A 21414-nucleotide genomic window follows, 5' to 3' on the forward strand; every position below is an offset into this window, starting at 1 on the left:
CAGTCAGTCAGTCAGTCAGTCAGTCAGTCAGTCAGTCAGTCAGTCAGTCAGTCAGTCAGTCGGTCAGTCAGTCAGTCAGTCAGTCAGTCAGTCAGTCAGTCAGTCAGTCAGTCAGTCAGTCAGTCAGTCAGTCAGTCAGTCAGTCAGTCAGTCAGTCAGTCAGTCAGTCAGTCAGTCAGTCAGTCAGTCAGTCAGTCAGTCAGTCAGTCAGTCAGTCAGTCAGTCAGTCAGTCAGTCAGTCAGTCAGTCAGTCAGTCAGTCAGTCAGTCAGTCAGTCAGTCAGTCAGTCAGTCAGTCAGTCAGTCAGTCAGTCAGTCAGTCAGTCAGTCAGTCAGTCAGTCAGTCAGTCAGTCAGTCAGTCAGTCAGTCAGTCAGTCAGTCAGTCAGTCAGTCAGTCAGTCAGTCAGTCAGTCAGTCAGTCAGTCAGTCAGTCAGTCAGTCAGTCAGTCAGTCAGTCAGTCAGTCAGTCAGTCAGTCAGTCAGTCAGTCAGTCAGTCAGTCAGTCAGTCAGTCAGTCAGTCAGTCAGTCAGTCAGTCAGTCAGTCAGTCAGTCAGTCAGTCAGTCAGTCAGTCAGTCAGTCAGTCAGTCAGTCAGTCAGTCAGTCAGTCAGTCAGTCAGTCAGTCAGTCAGTCAGTCAGTCAGTCAGTCAGTCAGTCAGTCAGTCAGTCAGTCAGTCAGTCAGTCAGTCAGTCAGTCAGTCAGTCAGTCAGTCAGTCAGTCAGTCAGTCAGTCAGTCAGTCAGTCAGTCAGTCAGTCAGTCAGTCAGTCGGTCAGTCAGTCAGTCAGTCAGTCAGTCAGTCAGTCAGTCAGTCAGTCAGTCAGTCAGTCAGTCAGTCAGTCAGTCAGTCAGTCAGTCAGTCAGTCAGTCAGTCAGTCAGTCAGTCAGTCAGTCAGTCAGTCAGTCAGTCAGTCAGTCAGTCAGTCAGTCAGTCAGTCAGTCAGTCAGTCAGTCAGTCAGTCAGTCAGTCAGTCAGTCAGTCAGTCAGTCAGTCAGTCAGTCAGTCAGTCAGTCAGTCAGTCAGTCAGTCAGTCAGTCAGTCAGTCAGTCAGTCAGTCAGTCAGTCAGTCAGTCAGTCAGTCAGTCAGTCAGTCGTTCAGTCAGTCAGTCAGTCAGTCAGTCAGTCAGTCGGTCAGTCAGTCAGTCAGTCAGTCAGTCAGTCAGTCAGTCAGTCAGTCAGTCAGTCAGTCAGTCAGTCAGTCAGTCAGTCAGTCAGTCAGTCAGTCAGTCAGTCAGTCAGTCAGTCAGTCAGTCAGTCAGTCAGTCAGTCAGTCAGTCAGTCAGTCAGTCAGTCAGTCAGTCAGTCAGTCAGTCAGTCAGTCAGTCAGTCAGTCAGTCAGTCAGTCAGTCAGTCAGTCAGTCAGTCAGTCAGTCAGTCAGTCAGTCAGTCAGTCAGTCAGTCAGTCAGTCAGTCAGTCAGTCAGTCAGTCAGTCAGTCAGTCAGTCAGTCAGTCAGTCAGTCAGTCAGTCAGTCAGTCAGTCAGTCAGTCAGTCAGTCAGCCAACTGCAAGTGTATGGGCAGTCCAGTCAGTCAATCCTGTCAAGGATTCGTTAAGAGTCCTGCCAAGGATTCGTTCAGAGTCCTTTCAAGCATTCGATCAGAATCCTGTCAAGGATTCGTTCAGAGTCCTGTCAAGGATTCGTTCAGCTACCTGTCAACGATTCGTTCAGTTTCCTGTCAACGATTCGTTCAGTTTCCTGTCAACGATTCGTTCAGTTTCCTGTCAAGCATGGACTCATAACACCCAATGGACCTGTGAAGAATTGTTCGATCACGAAAAGTTTCCTCCTTGCCGGTTTGGGAACCCGACCAGTTAGTCATAACAAAATTTTATCACAATTATATCAATATGTGTTATAAATAACAAAATTTGCAATAATTTTGTTATAAAATCTCTGTCCTAGATGGAGGAAAGAGAATTTCATGATCGTCATAACATGATTATAACATAATGTGTTATGTTTATTTCCGCCGAAAAAATAAATTGCCTACATTTTTGGTAGATACGAATTGGGAAACAAAACGAAGATACCACCTTCAGTATAACTTGAACTTACATTCAAAGTTGAACCAGCTGGACAAAGTTAATTGCCTACATTAAGGATAATCATAATCTTTTCAAGAACATAATTTGTTATAGTATAGGCAATTTTCATCTCTATTTATGTAACGCAACGAGTTATATTTTTGTTCAATAAATAATACATTTAGTAATATTTTTGTTAAAACTAGAAGAGATTTTGTTATTTTAACTACTAATGGTACATGTTTTATAACAACCGCTGTTATAAAAAATTGCTGTAACAGAATAACAAGCTCTGATATAAATCTGTTACCATCTACTGGTCGGGAATCTAACCCACACTCTAGCTGACCTTGTAGACCAATTGATCTGGATTCCAAAACAATTTGGAGAGCTTATAACATCTGCATAAAACTTATTTGAAGTGCATATACGCAAGAACTCGAGCGACTGGTATGGACATACTTGGCTGACTTTGATTGGATATCGGGAGTAGTTGACCTTGTAGACCAATTGATCTAAATTGTAGAGCAATTCGGAGAATCTAGAGCATCTGAATCAAACTAATTTGAAGTGCAAATGAAAATCAAGGACTGTAGGGACTTATTTTGATATGCTTGGTTGATTTTGGATAGATACCAGAACCAGGCGGAGTTAACCTGACAGACTGAATTATCTGAACTCCAGAACAATCCTACCTAGGATTGACCTAGGGCATCTACATTGAACCAATATAATACGCTTGGGCTTTAAAGGCTTGCATGGACAAGCAGCATTGATTTTCCTAACGATGTCCCGAATTGGTTAATTTTACTTAAATTGAATTTGGTAAATCGAAATTTTCTGCATTCTAAATGACAACATCCGTACTCCAGTAGATCTTGCAAAAAAAGAGGATCCCTAGAAACATAACAAACTAGCAAATTACAGGAAACAAGATAAGGTGGAATATACAGCCGTAAAAAATGTGAAAATCGCTTGAAAAACGCAAGGGAACCTGCTGTTCGAAATCATGAATCTAACGATTTCATGATCGCAGTTATCGACATGTTATCTAATAAAACATGTACTTCGCAACATGAGATTATTTTTAGGTTTCACCTAATACAAGTTTCCTACAAATGGTTACACACACGTTCATTTATTTAATAAAGCGGATGTAATGAAATTTGCGTAAAAAGTTTAGTGACAAGATGAATCGTCGCCCAGATGTACCATGCGTCTCCATATGCTTTTATGCTTATAAGCTGCTGAACAGTTTAAATAATCTCGCGGTTTTCCCATACAAACAAAAAACGCCTGTAACCAGTCGATTTTAGAGGTTGAGAACTACAAATGCAACACATGGGCAACGCGAAAAAAAAAATTACTGTCGACCAGTGATCAGCCCCAATAAGGTGACAAAATAGTAGAAAGCCTCTAGCCATTGATGTATCCACGTGGTTTGCAAATATTTCCATTGTGAAGAAACAAGCCTTATTTCAAATTCAACAGCTTAAATTCAAAATACAATGAAAATCACAAATCAAGCATTAACCGAGAATGGGAAATCAAATTTCCTTACTCGTAATTTCCCACTTTCATCATCATCGTTGAACCCAACAAGCGAAGGTACCGGCTAGTGGCAATCCCACGGTTCTACGGCTTCCATCTGGCGCAAATTTTCCTACCAATTGATTGACGAGCCATCGGAAACGAATCCACATCGGATGATGGGAGAAGGAAAAAAAGCGAAAGATCAAGCACTGGCAGAAAAGCGGTAAATTATCGTGTTCATTTTTCCTCCATCATCCCTTTGGTCTCCCTTCTTACCAGGCAGGGTCTTGAATACGAGCACCTTTAGACACCGGACTAGGATTGATCCAGCAGTTTAAATTGTCATTAAATTTTCTTCTTGTTCCATTTTCACCTTATTCTCAGCGGGAGATATTGGAAAACTCGAACGTGTGACGGTGCCAGGTGCAACTCGTGATTGAGTGGCGGCGAACACTAGACAAATAGAGCAATGGAAATGCATCATCCGTGCCAAAATCAACTGCTCGTGTCGGAGAACAATCCTCTTCATGTCGTTTTGCATGCAGCCCCGCGCGCCATTGGCGTAACTGAAGAGAACATATTTCCAAAAGTCTATTATTCTAGAAACGCTTGAGAGGAGAAAACTCATTTAGTCACTGTTAAATGGCATAAGTGACATGTTTCGTGCCTGGAATCTTTGCCATTGTCTTGTCATCATCGATTTGCATACAGGAACACCCCTTGACCTAGCTACAGCAATGAACTCCAGCTCTATGTAACCGAACCGTTTTAGCAAGCCTCCCCAGGGCTCGATTCGCAACCCTTTCTACCCTTTATTATTCCGACCGAACGGCAAATGCAAATTTGCTCACGGCGATAAAATGCAGAGCAAAAAAAAAATGGTACCTCATAGAAAACGGGCCCCACATGGAAGAGGTGCAAACCTCCCAACACTACTCACCTGAATCCTTTCCTCCTTTGACGCAGATGCCGAACCCGTGACTGGCGTCGGTTTGCTGGTCACGGGACATGTTCACCGTGCGCGTCGTCAGTTGGTGAATGTTCGGTATGCTTCGATCCCGATCCCGATCTCGGTAGATCTACGGGACGGCGTGTTGTGAAGGGGGAAGAGAGTGAAAAAATGGAAAATCATTGTTTCGATAGGAGCAAGTCACGGTCTCGGTATGGGGAGCAGAATTTGATTGCATTAATTGATTGTGGGAATTGTTTGACAAGGTTGATTAGGATTCGTACAATGAAAAGGATTTCAGAGAACGGAATGTATTTTATGACTGCTACTAATCTAATACACATTTTTTTTTATTGCTGAAGGACGATAAAATATGTGCCCCGGAATTTTAAATTGAATAGTAAGTATACAAAGCTAGGCAAACTTATATTCTGGCAATTAGCATAAGTTTTAGAACAAAGTCTTGCTAGATTTTCTAGAGGCTCCTGGAGAAGTAAGTGTTTAAATAAGTGCCTTCGAAGCACGGTTAAACGAATTCAAACAATTCCAACTAAACAGCAATGCAAATGGTCCGAATTAATCAACCACGACATATAATTCACTTACCTGGTGGGTGGTAGAAGGCGGACTGCTGGCAGGACTGCGACGGCCCCGATCTCTCGTGCCGTTACTATGATAACTAGTAGGAACTGAAGAAGACGAACTTTGTGTGTTAAACAATCTTATGACCTGCTCTGGCGAGATAGGCCGCTTCTTACCATTATGTCTGGTAGAATTTGGAACTGTACCTGAATTTCGAAGGGGGTCGAAAGAGATTTCCGTGGTGGTTTTGTTTTTTGGCGGGTCGGAGGGAAAATAATGGGATTCGTGGGTGGAGATCGGAATTACGGAGTCGGTGGGAATAAGAATTAGGGTTGAGAAAATCAGAAGAATAAGAAGAAGAGTGGAAAAGCGGAAGTTTTGAGTTAGGGTCTTTTTGAAGTTCGTATTATATAACATCGATTCATTAAAGTATCATATACATGGGGTAACACAGAACGGTTAGTAGAGTAAGAGAGAAAGTTGGTCTGAACGTGGAGAAGGAAGGGAATTTCCTCTTCTATAGGACTGCTTTTCAGAATACATTCGGGAATCTACCTATCGAAGTAAGGGGGTTCAGAAAAGAGAGAGAGTACATACTGGGGATTGACTAACAAACACACACTCGTGAAGAGAGTCCTCGCTAGTGGGGCTGAAACGGGGTCGCTCACGAAGAAGAAGTTCACAATCTAAGGGCATTCATCGTACTATACGGTCATGAATGGCTAGAGAACACATTTCGGGCAATACAACACACATCGATTTCAACGGTGGGGACTTTTGGATGTCAAAAGGGTCTTTCTGTGGTAGAGTGTAGTGTTTTAGTGTTGGTGTTTGCAGGATCAGGAATGTTGGGATCAGACAGGATACATAAAGACTTGTTCTACGTATCTAATTGAAATCAGTTTCCTTCGCTCCTTTCGATCTCCTGGAAATCGTCGATCAAGACATAATGGCAAGCAGAAGAGTTGGACCAGATATTTCAGTTTTTTTCTATCTAAAAGAATAGAACAGTACAAATTAAGGAATACAACTGTAGGGGTCCAACATCTACAGGGTTGCTCGTAAGAAAGTCAAGGTTTCGGTGAGATTAACAAAACTAGTGGAAATGTGAGGTATGCTAAGTTGATAGACACTATTGGTTAAACTATCGTGGGTAAAAAAGTTAGGAGAACGAACAGGAGATCAAGCGACAGTCGCCGACAGGATTCATGTGACAGGTTGAATGGCTGCGCTGCGGTGAATCCTAGTTTTAAAATGCCGTGAGTGATCCAAAGACAAATACAGAATGGAAGGATAGGGCAGGTGTGTTTGTTGAGGAGAGAGAGAGGTGTGTAGTAGGTGTGAGTTAGTGTGAAAGGAGGCCGACAGCAGTTCTATGCGAAGCGGCTTACTAGCTGAGAACAATTTCCATCAATCGATATGAAACTAAAGGGATCTGACATAACTATTTCGGGCATGCTGTTGTTGCAGTTCTAAAAGATTTAGGAGTGATAGCAAAGAGTTGCTCAAACTGCTGTTTTTTCTTCAGGGTTTTATATTAGATTTCTACTGCGACTCATATTGCTACTGGATTAACTTTTTTGCGTTAAGGACAATTACTACAAAGTCCCAACATGGCTGTTTTAGTGGCACAAATTTCAATTTATAAATCATTAGCATTTTATCAGCATGCAAGTATGTACCTCCAAAAATGTGATGTAGTTAAGAAATTAGATTCGAACTCGGTTTACCTCAGACACAGACAAACAGACGTAACAGTTAGTAAAAATGAGTTAAAAAGTTTTCGTCACCAGAAAAATTTCAACACTTATGCCATTTGTTGCGCACTACTCGAATCTTAATGTTTCACTTAAACACTTTTATAACCAACACCTTGAGTATCAACTTTTACGTCAACGCCAACTCGTCTGCTTTTACAAACAAAGCTTTTAGCATCGTTACTATCGTGATGCCTCGTTGTTGTTTATTGATTTACATTCATGCCAACCATCAAGAGGCTTGAAACCAGCAAAAATACGAAGCAAAACAATGAATTATTGGCACTGGCTGGTTTCCTACCGCCGATTCCATGAAAAAAAAAAAACATGCACTGTAAACAAATTTTGATTCAAGAGGAGTTCATTTAATTTGTGTTTTGAAAAAGCTTCTCATAATAAATAGTTGAGGAATGTGTCGCATCACAAAAATAGAGACCCGTGGGAAGCAAAGTATGTAACAAACATATTAGGGAACATCCATAAATTACGTAACGCTTAAAGGAGGGGTGGGGGTTGCCTGAAGTGTTACAAGCCTTACCAAATTTTCGAATATTTCATACAAAAAGTGTGCCATAGGGGGGGAGGAGTTTTTAAAATGGCAATTTTTGCGTTACGTAATTAATGGATCTTCCCTTAGTTGGATTAGAATTATATATTATAGTGACTTTTTGCGCGAATGATGTGCTTAGATGCACATATTTCGGTGCCCCACGGTAACTTGTTTGTTTTTTGCGCTTCACTGAGAGACGCATGCTATGATGCAAACAAAACCCGAGCAGAATCATTAACTATAGACCAATGCAAACTCTAACTTAACCTCACTTATTTTGACAGTTCACAGAGCTTGTTTACAAGGTGCTCATTGAGATAAAATTAAAATTCATATTTTTAGTTTAAAATTGCTGTGATCCGAGTATTTCAGTGATATTCTTTGCATTCAGGATGAAATCAATCGCGAAGGATATCTACATGCGAATAAAATGACCAAACAATTTTATCGGATACTTCGCCGGAGGCTAAGTCCTGGTGAAATAGCTCTGTGAACTGTAAACCTACGTCATCAGGCATTGGTCTATGGATTGAATTCACGTCTACGTCTGTTTGCCTCAAACCACAAATCATTGAACCATGATTCATTTCGTTTGAAATGTTATTTCAAATAGCTGTTTGGATTCTGCTTGTAAGTTAAAATAATACTATCGGAAACATTTTTTAAGTATACACCAATTCCTATACTATACGATAGAAATATAGTACCACGATTGAAATTTTCGCTGTCAATGAAGTGAAAAAAGCATGTAACTGTGTGTAAAATTCTTTGACATTCATCCCACCTTTATGGGGAAGAGCCGTTTGGCCGAATACCGTTCAACCGAATGCCTCTACGTTACGCAGTGAGAAGTGATAAGTGAGATATAAGAGGCGGGAAGTGACAAGTAAGACGTCTCACTTCTCACTCCTCATCTCATACTTCTCACTGTGAAAAGTGAGTAGTGCGAAGTTAGTAGTGAGATGTCTTACTTCTCACTTCACACTACTCACGTTTCACAGCAAGAGGTGAGAGATGAGGAGTGAGAAGTTTGTAGTGCGACATCTCACTTCTTACTTCGCACTACTCACTTTTCACAGTGAGAAGTATGAAATGAGGAGAAGTGAGGCGTCTCAATTATCACTCTTCATTTCTTATTTCTCACTGTTAAAACAAAGTAGTGTGAAGTGGGTAGTGAATCGTCTCACTACTCTCTTCACACTTCTCATGTTTTACAGTGAGAAGTGAAAAATGAGTAGTAAGACGTCTCACTTCTGACTTCGCTTTACTCACTTTCCACTGAGAGAAATGGAAAATGAGTAGTGAGAAATGAGACGTCTCACTTACCACATCTCATTTCTCACTTTCCAAATGACATATTCGGCCAAATGACCAATTCTGCCCAATGTCCTATTCGACCAAATGTCCTATTCAGCCAAATGACCTATTCGGAGAAATGAACGAATCAACCATATAACCTCTTCGACCATATGACCTATTCGGCTAGTTGACACGTTTCGACCTAATAATTTGTTCGGCTTAGTGGCATTCGGCCAAATGGCTTCCAGCCGAATGGGTTTCGGCCAAACGACCCTTGCCCCACAAAGCGTAATAAAAATATAAGTGCCAAACCCAAACAAACGATTCAGCAATCAGCCACATACAGTCAGCACTGGCAGGCTGCTCATTTCAAGTGTTACCATATGTAATGAGTTACTCGTTCAAACGCGTAGTGAATTCTTCTTACTTGCTGAGTGAGCGGTGAATTGCGGTGGCGAAACCGAAAACCGTTGGGCCGCTAAACGTCTTTAGGCCAAATTCTGCTTGGCTGGATTCGAAGCGGTTATTTTGGCGAAAACTAGTTGGTCACGTGTCTCGATCGGCCAAGTAATTCGTTTAGCAAATAAGTCATTTGGAAGAACAGTCTTTATGGTCGAAAAACTCATACGGTAGAAAATTTTGTCGTTCATCCGGATTCGTCATTTAACCAAAAAAGTTTAATCGAAAAGGTCATTTGGCCGAAAATGCCGTTTGGACGAAATGATTGATTGGCAGAACCGATCATTTGGCCGAAAATTTTATTTGACTCAATGAGAAATACGACCGTAAATGTCGTTTACCGAACGGATGATATGGCCAAAAATATCGTTCGGGTGGACAGATAATATGACCAATGATGTGACCACAAACTATTTGTTCGGTCCAACGACATTTCGGCTATATCATTTGACAAATGATACAAAGAGGTCTGTCTACTCGCTTAAATGACATTTTCAGTCAAATAATGAATTTCTAATGAACGAAATTTTGGTTGTATGTGCTTTTTAACAAGATGACTTTTGGCCTAACGTGTTGTTCAGTCAAGTGGCATTCGGTCGAATGGGGTTCGTTTGACATAATGGGTCATATGGTCGAAACTGTCATTTAGCCGGAAATCGGTGTTGAACTTAATTTAAAATTAAAAAACACCTAAATAAAGTTTTAAAAAAAATTATCCGAAAATGTTATAAGGCCGAAAATGTTATACGGCCGAATGGAATATTGTGGCTGGCATAATGAAGTGCCCACTTGCCGTATTTAATTTTAAAAAAAACGACAAACTTTGGATATACATGCTCGTGGACCGATTGATATACCAAAATTTTGACTATCTGGATTCACAGGACAAACAATTATTGCGGTATAATCAAAATAATTTATTTGCAAACATTAAATTTTTGAACTGTATAGAGCTGATCGTTTGGCCAAAAATGTCGTTTTGCAGAATAAGTCTATTGGCCCAAAAAAATAATTTTGCCGAAAAGGTTATTTGACCGTAAATACCATTTAGCCGAAATGGTCCTTAAATAGAACAGGACATTTGGCTGAAAAAGTCATTTGATCGAAAAAAGCATATGTTCGAAAATGTCATTCTACCGAGTTTGTCATTTAACCAGAAATATCGTTAGGTCGAACAGGTCATTTGGCCCAAAAATTCGTTTGGCCGAAAGGGTCATTTGGCCCAAAATATCGTTTGGATGAAATTATCAATTGACAGAACGGGTCATTTGGCCAAATGCGTTCTACAACCGTTGTTATTGTTGTTTACCGAACGGATCAATCGGCTGAAAATGTTGTTTAGCCGTTCAAATATGATAAATGATATGACAAAAAAAATCTCCGGCCAAATGATATTTTCGTCGATAGGTCATAACCTGTTCGATGAATAGAAAAAGCCAGCAGCATGACCAGTTCGACCAAATGACATTTTTTGCAAAATGGTCCTTTCTGTCAAATTACCGTTTTGGTCTAATGAGCTGTCCGACGAAACGACTTTTAGGTCAAAGGACTGTATCAGTGAAATGATATTCTCGGGAAAATTACCAGTTCAGTAGAACGTCATTTTCGGCAGTATGTCCCTTTCGGCCAAATGATCTATTTTGCCAGACAGTTAGTCCTCCGTTGGCATACATTTAATAGGTGACCAATGGCTTACATGGGCAACTACTTTGGTCGGGTTTGACTTTAGCTTTAAGAGGGACCCAATTGCAATAAATAAGTTCTTATTTTCAACACAACACTTCGCAAGGATGGGTTTAATGAGGTGTCCAACCAATGGAACGGGTGCGAGTGAAACGGGCGGAGAGTACGCCAAAGAAACAAGAATCAGTAATGCACCGACACTGGCCGCTACCCGGAGTTTAATTCCTGTCAAGCGGACTGCTGCTGAGTATAGCCGTAGTGATGGTACAGCTCGAAAACATAACCGAGTCACATGCGAGCTGAGAAATATGAGCAAGAACCAGAAGCGTCAGTGACTCACCCGGTAAAAAACTTATCTACTTAAACTTTTTTTGCGTCGCTTTTTTATGCGTGAAAAGAATGCAACGTGATATGTGGATTTGTTAAGATATGTTGACATTGACGGATGACATTTTCAGGAAAAAGGCATTTACGCCCATATTACCCGTACGGCCGAACGACATTGTCTATGGCCTGTTCTTCCTAACGACATTTTCGGCGTAAAAATTGACGAAATCGAAAATCGATTTTTTAGAGGAACTCGTAGAGGAACATCCGGAAGAATTCCTGGGGAAACTTCCGGATGCATTCCTGGTGGAACTTCCGAAGGAAGTCCTTAAGGAACTTCCGGAAGAATCTCTAGCGGAATTTCCTATAGGTATTTCTGAAGGAATGTCCAGAGTTATCTCTTGATGAACATCCCAACGAAGTTGTGGAGGAACTTCTTGAGGAATTCGTTGAGAAACATCTAAAAAAATCCGGAGAAATTTTGCCGCTTGAAACTAGTTCACGACGACCCACACCGCCACGCCACCGCCGCCGATCACCAACGGCGTGACGCCGCCGCTGGATGAAAATGATCTATCACGCCACCGCCGGTGAAATTTCAATCGACGCGGGTCTAGTCTTAGATGACTTAGTTGTCTTAGTTGTCTAAGTTGTCTTAGTTTCTTGGTTGTCTTAGTTGTCTTAACTGTCTTAGTTGTCCTTCAAGACGGGTGGGTCATATTTGCCCAGCGTTTTTGGTTGGCTGTATAAAATCACAGAAAAAAGAAAGGTCACCACTTTCTTCAAAAAAAAAACTGTTCACCAGGGTGTTGGGAGTGCGTGTTTTCTCGTGTTTCGGACAACAGAACGATCGCACGATCTGCCGAAATATTGTGTTCTGCATTGCGCAAATGGTAATAAAGTTAATCAATTCAGTGCGTGTTTTCTCGTGTTTCAGATTCTTGAGTAAGCAGAGCGTCGTCCGGTCACCGAAATTTTGTTCTGCGTTGTCTTACCAGAAAATGTAAATTTGCTTCTTGTCCAGTCGTGTTTCTCCAGTAAGCAGAGCGATCGGCCGATCGTCGAAATTTTGTTCTGATTCGTGCGGGTAAGTAAGTTAATCAGAAAGTTAAAATTTAGTTCGCATCCGTGTAGTGCATTCGATAATTAAAATAATTAGCGTTCGTTCGATTGTTTTTGTTTTAAATCAAACTACACACTATACAGGGCAGACCGTTTACCAAAACGAACCGTGCCACAATACCTACCCCATATATCCAACATCCCAGTGATTTCTCGTGGAAGTGCAGATGACTCGTCGGCTTCTATCAAAGCGAGTATCACGTCAACAATTTCCTACCTATTCCTCAATTGACCTGCATTCGGACACAGCCGGTGCTGGTATTGCTTATTTTTGGATCACCAGTTCTTACACATTGAAGATGATGTTAGTCCCAAACTTCATCTGTTGGTTCTCTGAGTAATTACAGCTGACCTGGCAATAACGGAGTAGCAACCGTGGGCGGTCAATCATGCTTATGCTCTTGCTCATGCTCAAAACTGTTCACCAGGGTGTTGGCTTTGCAGGAAAAATATCAGGGGTCAAGTTTGACTATACTATATGAAGACGCAGATATCCGAAACCTTGGGAAGATTTCGCTTCTGAGTGCATGCGAATAAATCTGTCATGTTTGGATCCTAAATCACATTGTTTGATAGTTCAGAATACTCAGGCAAGTTGTGCTATGCTGAACGTTTTGCCTATGAATAATTTTCAGGAATAAGAGATGCTCAAGGTGCTCCAAAACGTTCTCGAGATCAGTCCACGGTACCTACCAGAGCAATCAAGGCTTTGGCAATGTCCTCATCGCCGATATTCACCCAATCTGGTTGAATAATTTTCATGAATACGGGATGCCCAAGGTACTTCAAAACGTTCTGGAGTTCAAGACTTTTGCAATGTCCTCATCGTCAGTATACACCCAATCTAGTTTAATAAAAATATGCGCATCATGAAAAGCCTGTTTTCTTGAATACGAAATGCTCATGATACTCCAAAACGTTCTGGAGTATCATGAGCATACGGTATCTACCGGAATTATCAAGGCTTTTGCAATGTCCTCATCATCGGTAACCCCCAATCCTGTTCAATAGGTTTACGCATCATCATCATCTTCTTCTTCTTATTGGCATTACTTCCCCCACTGGGACATTGCCGTTTCGCTGCTTAGTGTTCACGTTTCTTAGCCAAGTTACCATTTTGCATTCGTATAGGTACATTATGTCCGATGTAAGAACCGTGGTTTCACTTGACTTGCCCAAGCAAAGTTTGTCAGTCAAGAAGCTAGCTGAAAGATTTTAAAATACGCGTGGTCTATCTATTCAGAATAACTACGACGTTACACCCCAGTTGTTGATTGGGGTTGACAATCTTAAACTGGCTGTGCCACTCAAGGTGAAAGAAGGCAGTGGAGGCGGTCCGATAGCCGTGAAAACAAGGCTTGGGTGATGCGTGTACAGAGGCCACCGGGGTGCCCGACAACTGTCCGTTAGCTACCATATCTAAGAGTGCTCCGAAGGGGAGTCCATGGACGGAACCCTGAAGGCATACTTTTCACTGGAAGCAAACAACTAAATGGGTCGATCAACGCTATGAATCAGGTCCGCTGTGGAAATCCGACGATTTTGAATTTCCTGACAGCTATCCTATGGCTTTGAAGCGGCTTCAATGTCTGTAGCGCAAGTTGGCCAAAGATCCAACGCTTAACGAGAATGTTCAGAAGCAGATCTGACGAGTATGAGCAAAAGGGATATGCACACCGTGCGTCGCATGCGGAATTGAATAGTGGGGTTCTTCGTCGAGTGTGGTATTTGCCGTTGGGAGCCGTGATCAACCTGAGAAAACCAGAAAAGTACGGCTCATATAGGACGCCTCAGCGAAAGTGGGCGGTGTCTCTTGGTACAGCATGCTATTGAAAGGGCCGGACCAGATGACACTACTCCCTGCGATACTCTTTCCCTTCCGGCAACAACCAGTCGCCGTGAGCGCTGACATAAAAGAGATGTTCCAACAGGTACGCATTCGGCCAGAAGATCGACACTTGCAGCGGTTTGTGTACCGAACGGACCCTACATCGCCCCCCGGAAACGTATCTGATGAATGTGGCTACCTTTGGCTCAACTTGCTCACCCGCCACGGAGCAATTTGTAAAAAATACGAATGCCAACCAGTTCGCCCATGAATACTAGACTGGCCCAGATTAGTATGGGGAGAAAAAAATGTTGTCGAATTCCACGGGGCACCCCCCAGAATTGTGTCTTTGGGTGAGAAAATCAATCTCTGAAAATTTCAGCTCAATCGCTTGTTGCATAAGCTGGCGCATTTGATTTGAAGCTTGTATGGGGATTTCAGCCAAAATGTATAGGAAAATACACCTCCGTCACTCATTCGATCTGGAAATTGGTTCTGATTGCTCGATTGACCTCAGAATTGCAAAAACGGCAGTTGGTATGCTACAGAACAACTTCACAGAGCATTGCATGAGATGCATGATATAGTTTCCGGCTGATTCGCGGATGAAATAAGAACACCTTATTTTTTGTATGGAGCTTCACAAAATTCATTGTTTTAAAAAAGAATAAACGTATTCAATTCGATGCCTATACACATCAAGCGTGCAAGGACACTACCAGAGTTCAAGAGACTTTGTATTTCACACGTAAAGGCTGTTTTTTAAACAGTCATATATTTAAGTTTTTGGTATTGACTAATTGTGTATCTTGACGAAGTTTGTGATAACGGATATCTTTTCTTGAACAATGTAAATGATTTTTTATTTCATTAGGGCGCTTATAGACTATTTTTGTTCGCCTCGATGATGATGATGGTATTTTATTTATTGACTTGTATTTTTACATTCTTTTGTGTAGTCTACAAATGTTTGAGAATCGCGCGCGAATACAGGTATAAATGACTTTTTACGATTTTATGATCAATACTTGAAACATTTGGAACTGTTTGAAGGATACTATGAAAAGTAGTGAGCTCTCAGATAGAACGCGATTTTATCGAGACTTTTGGTATCTACGGAGAGGTAACACAAGTTTTGAATTTTTTCGAGTAAATTAAATTGATTGGTACTAGCGAGAATAGTTTGAGTACGCGCTTCTTGACGAAACTTTTGGCATCATGCGAGAGGTATCACAAGTTTTGTAACTTAATCGGGCTCGCTGTACCACTGATGATGCTTGCAAAACTCTGTGGTGGAATTCAACTGTTTCTTTCTACTAACTTATGTTTTTTGCTGTATAGCGATGTTATATTTTAATGTTATTTATATCTGTGGAAATAATCGGATCGTTTATTGTTTGCCAAATCTGATTAAAATTGATCATTATTAATTATCTTAAAGATAAATCGTCTAGCTCAAACCTTTGTAGGGGTATGTGGCGGGACCATCATCATCATCATCATCATCATCATTTATTAGAGGCTGATTTGTGTATTTTTGGATTTTTTGATCGAATAGCATCAGCCGAAACCTATACAAAAGTTCATTTAATCATCATACAATGTTCTGTGAAATTGTTCTGTAGCATACCAACTGCCGTTTTTGCAATTCTGAGGTCAATCGAGCAATCAGAACCAATTTCCAGATCGAATGAGTGACGGAGGTGTATTTTCCTATACATTTTGGCTGAAATCCCCATACAAACTTCAAATCAAATGCGCCAGCTTATACAATAAGCGATTGAGCTGGAATTTTCAGAGATTGATTTTCTCACCCAAAGACACAATCCTGGGGGGTGCCCCATGAAATTAGGCAACTTTTTGTTTCCTGGGCCAGTCTAATGAATACCCTAGGGCGGTACAAGGAATCATCCACAAGACGTCACTATTTGCGTTGCATAAGATCAGGTCACCTTAGTAAAGTCTAGCTCATTGATCCATGAACACGGTGGATTTGAAATTAGGAATTGGTGCAGTAACCATCGAGTCGTCCTAAAGCAAATTGGAGAAAATAAGGAACAAACAATCATCAATCTAAATTCCGGCAAAGACAAACAGTCAGAACGGGTTCTTGGCATTCTTTGGGACATACCAAGCCAACGAAGCGTCAACTGGCGCGATGTGTTATGTCGTTTTTTGACCCTCAAGGATTTTTGGTACCATACTTGGTATTAGGAAAAGTACAGTTGCAGGACACTTGGCGCGAAGGAAGTGGCTGGGATCAACAGATCTGTGACGGAACGTTCCAGCGATGGAAGGAATGGATAAATATGTTGGACAGTATGAACCATGTGAAGATTCCAAGGTGTTACTTTTCCAATGGCGATCTTTCAACTTTGGAAATGTATACGTTTGTGGACGCAAGCGAGACGGCATATTCCTGCGTCTCTTACTTCCGAATTGCGAATCCCTACGTCCCAGCAGCGGTGGCATTTGTAGCAGCGAAGACCAAGACCTAAAACCAACAACCATTCTTCGTTTAGAGCTCATGGGGTGTGTGCTGGGAGTACGGCTGGCCAAATATGTAGTCGATGGGCATTCACTAGCCGTGTAAACAACATTTTTTGGAGCGATTCCGAGGTTGCAATGAGCTGGATAAACGCAGATCCCCGAAGGTATCGGCTATTTGTTGCTTTTTGAGTGGGAGAGATTTTGGAAAAATCAAACCGTAAAGAATGGCGCTAGATATAGTCCAAACAAAACCCAGCCGACGAGGCAACTAAGTGGGGATCAAGACCGTTCTTTAAGGACAGCATTTGGTACAGTGGACCTGTAGAATTTCTTCATTACCCTGCACCCCAGTGGCCACCGGGAAAAAAAACCTGTGAAGTGGTGACGGATGAAATACGGGCCTGCTATTCTCATCATTAACTACAAACGCCGGTTCAATTGTTGGACGTCGAAAAGTTTTCCTCTTGGAAAAAGATGCTAGGCGTGGTGACATATGTTTGTCGAACGTCAGCCATGGGTCAAGAACGAAGAAACGGTCATCTGACACAGCCCGAGTTCAAGGAAGCAGAGGAATGTCTGTTTCGAGCGGTGCAATGGGAGTCATACGCCGACGAGATAGCCAAGACTGTCTCTACAAGATTTCACCGATGTTGGACACAGAAGGTTTGGGGGTGGACGGCAGGATTGGCGCAGCTCAACACGTATCGGTCAACATGAAATACCCAATCATTCTTCCGAAGCGACACCGTCTGACAATGCTTGTTCTGGATGATCTCCATTGAATGTTACTGCACGCCATAAACGAAACTGTCGTCAGCGAAGCACGGCAGCGCTACTACATAGCACAATTGCGAACACAAGTTCGACACGTATCTAAACAATGCCAATCCTGCAAGATACGTAAAGCGCAACCAGTTGTGAATGGCTCTCCTGCCCAGTGCTAGGTTGTTGTCTTATGTACGACCCTTCACTTACTGCGGTCTAGATTACTTTATCCCCCTATTGGTGAAGGTGAACCGCAGTCATGTCAAGCGTTGGGTGGCCATATATACATGTCTGACAATACGTGTGATTCATGTGGAAGTTATCCACTCACTCACAACTGAATCCTGCATAAAAGGAGTACGTCGATTCATCTGCCGTCGAGGTAGTCCTGCTGAAATCTACAGCGATAACGCTACTTGTTTCCAAGGTGCTGACCGGTTACTTCGAGAGCAAATCAACAAGGAACTAGCCGCAGAATTCACTAGAACACAAACAACGTGGAAGTTTATTCACCCAGGCACCCCACACATGGGCGGTGCTTGGGAAGAGACTAGTGAGATCGGTAAAAGTTTCTTTAACCGCAATTCAGGACGGTGGGCAGAAGTTAGACGATGAGGCTTTACTAACCTTCTTAGCAGAAGCTGAAGGTATTGTCAACTGCCGCTTAAATACTTTGGACTAGATTGACCAGGAAGCTTTAACACCGAATCATTTTTAATTGGGAAGTTCTTCGGGGGTTCGTTTGCCGGTCGTACAGACAACCGACGAAGTATCTCTTCTGAAAGGTTCGTGGACAGCTATCCAGAGATACCTATCTGGACAACTTTTGGAAAAGTTGGAACGTTATCTCCCAACATAAACGAAACGCACGTAAGCAGAGGTGCGCGCCGCCGCCAACAGTTTTTGGCACACCGCCGCCATTTTTGCATCGGCGCGCCGCCGTTTGAAATTCGACACGCCGTTGGTTTATAATTTTCCACGCCGATTCAAAATTAAAGAAGTCCGCAGAATTTTCCGTTAAGATTTGGACGATTTGTTGAAATTTCCGTAAATTTCTCCGCATTGGCGTAACAAACCCCGATGCATCCATTTTCTCTAGTTTGAGCTTCTTTTCAAAAATTCTCGAACATTTTACCACCTCATTAAGCTATCTTATTGATTATTTTATAAATACGTTTCAACCACCTAAGGCAACTGCGGATTAATCACAGTCATCCATATTCTTTTTTCTGAAGTATGTGCTTTCTGCTGTAGCCCATAGTATCGAAGTATGTTTGTTTACCAGCCGATGATTGCTACAACGACTCAAGTTGATAGCGTACGGCTTTGCATTTAAGTGTAGTAGCGCTCGGTTTGTCCTGCACACTGAAAGAACAATATGTAACGGGTCACACCGGTAGGCAGTGAAATTATTTTGCATATTTCATAAATATACTATCTATCTCCAGTTAGCTCTGCGAACAAAGGCGCATTATTGTGAATCCGGAGTGGACGAGTTCGATTCTCAGTCCGGTCTAGGGTGTTTTCGGGTTGGAAACATTCTCGACTCCCTGGGCAAAGTGTACTCATTGTACTTGCCACACAAGATACATACTCATGCATTAGTGGGCATTGAAATGTTTCGATTAATAGCTGTGGAAATGCTAATAGAACACTTAGTTAGAGAAGCATGCCAAGCTCCAGTTGGAATGTAGAGCCGTAGAAGAAGAAGAATTTCGAGTCCAGGAATTTGAACGCGAATGTTCCAGTGAATCGGAAATGTTTCAGGGATTCCATTGAGAACTTTCTAGAGATTCCGAATAGAATCCTCCAGGAATTCCGATGATAATATGCAGGGATTTCGTGGGCAATGTTCCAGGGATGTAGAAGCAAATCGCTGAAAGATTCCGAAGCAATCGTGGAGGGACTCCCAATCAATCCTCCAGAAATTCCGTAAAAAAATCTCCAACGATTTCGGAGTCCTCCATGTATGTTTAAGCAAACCGTCAAAGTATTCCGAAGTGAATTGTATTGTAGAATGATTCCGAAGCAATTCGTCGAGGGATACCGAAGCAAATCATCAGAGGGATTCCGATCGTCGAGGAATTTCGAAGCAAATCATTCAGGGATTACGAGGCAAAACGTCGAGAGACTCCGAAATAAATATTCAAGGGATTCTGAAGCAAATCGTCAAGAAATTCCGAAGCAAATCTCCGAACAATTTCAAAACAAATCTTCGAACGACTCCTTAAGAATTCCGAAGCAAATTAACGAGAGATTCTGAAACAAATCCTCCATGGAATATGAATGGTATCTCCCATAGATTCCCAAGAGCATCCCTTAACGATACCGAAAGGAATCCTGTGGGAATTCTTCTGGATTCCAAAGGAATTCTCTAGAGATTTCTATAAGAATTCTTCTCGGATGCTGATGAGATCTGTGCAAATTATCATGCTGTTAGGCAAGCGGAAGTCTGCTGGAAAACTGTCACTCCAGTCCGTGATGGTTAACCACATGTTTTTGACTGCTGGCAAAGTTTCGCGTTTCACGTTTGCTTCGATTGATGTTAGTAGCTCTCCGTTGTTGTTCATATCAAGCTTACTATGATGTTTTAAATCAATGAATTATTTTTTTCCTGGGAAGGGGTAAGCCACCCCCCCACCTCACTAAATCAGTTTGGGCAAGAAGGCAAGTATTACAATGCGCTACACTTTACAGCATACATTGCTGAAAATCTCCAAATGCACACAATAAGTTCATGTCGAAATTTAGAATGCAGGAATCATCTTATTTATGTATGCCAATCGAAAGATAAGGCTTTGCTTCGGCTCAATTGACCAGAGCGAATTGATGATTCGACTTTTAATAGACTTAATTGGGGGTGTCCAAAATGTGTACCTTTGAGGGTCCAAAATATGTTGCACTGTCCAAAACAAAGAATATTTTCTTTTAAAAAAAATTGCAAATTTCACCGGTTTATCAATAAATGAAGCCCATTTGGAATTTCTATTTCATAAATAAGACTTTTATCTTTGAAATGGTGTGAATTCCGCCCGTATCGAACCTGTATTTCAATGGATATTAGCAGTTATTGGAAAGCACTTTCTCTAGGGGTCCAGAATAGAACATGTACCCCACGACCGAAAATGTCGGTCGGCCAACTGGCCATTTGGCCGCAAAAGTCGTTTGGTCAAAAACTTGTTTGGCCGAAATTGTCGTTTGTCGTAAAGGCCATTTGGTCGAAAATGTCATTTGGCCAAACCGGTGGATATTTTTGTCTAAATTACCCAGTCAGTAATTAACATTTGGTTGTTGAATCAAATGACATTTTTGACCATATAGCCCTTTCTGTCAAACAACCTATCCGACCAAATGAAATTTTCGGCCTTATAACCTATTCGACCAAACGACCGTTTCAGCTGAACGACGTGTTAGAGATGAGTGTTTTTCGGCCAAATTACCAATTCGGCAGTATCTCACTTTGGCCAAATGAAATTTTTGGCCGAACTGTTTTCCGTTGTGTATCCGTTTCCGAAGAATTTTCCACAGAATTCCAATGAATTTCCTATGAAAATTTCGACCAATTTGCCGTTGAAATCCAATTTTTATGTAAATGTCCACATTTTGACCATTCTCCCGTGGAAAATTTGAGGAATTTTCTGTGTAAATTTCGAAGAACACTTAACAGAAAATTGCCGTGAATTTTCCGAACATTTCCCTGTGGAAATTTGAAACAATATCCCTTATAAACTCCAAAGTGCTTCCTTGAAAATTTCAAAGAATTCTCAAAACTTCAAAGTAGTAGCCATCGAAAATCCGAAAATAATTGTCATATGAATATTTTGGAGAAGCTCAAAGAATTTTCGGGAAAAATTCATCTGATTTTTCCGTCGAAATTCAGAAGATTCTTCCGTTGAAGTCTTGAACACATCCTAAGAAAATGCAGAGAAAAATCTTCAAGAAACGAACGTTAAAAAAAAAACTCCACGCCGATTCACGCCGCCGGCTCAATTGGAATTCGGCGTGACGCCGAAAACGCCGCCGCCGCCGATCAAAATTCTGGCG

General features: G+C 41.6%; 1 protein-coding gene across 1 annotated transcript in view; it reads right to left on the reverse strand.

Moving 5' to 3' along the window:
- Window positions 1-21414, reverse strand: part of LOC134226061 (whirlin) — a 596096-nt gene that overhangs the window by 331317 nt on the left and 243365 nt on the right. Inside the window, exons 4-5 of the mRNA XM_062706580.1 lie at window positions 5115-5296; window positions 4500-4638 (exon numbers count right to left, since the gene is read on the reverse strand). Of these exons, the coding sequence (XP_062562564.1) occupies window positions 4500-4638; window positions 5115-5296 (321 nt within the window). The remainder of the gene's footprint in view (window positions 1-4499; window positions 4639-5114; window positions 5297-21414) is intronic.

Source organism: Armigeres subalbatus, chromosome 3, assembly GCF_024139115.2.
Source record: "Armigeres subalbatus isolate Guangzhou_Male chromosome 3, GZ_Asu_2, whole genome shotgun sequence".
Lineage (NCBI taxonomy): Eukaryota > Metazoa > Arthropoda > Insecta > Diptera > Culicidae > Armigeres > Armigeres subalbatus.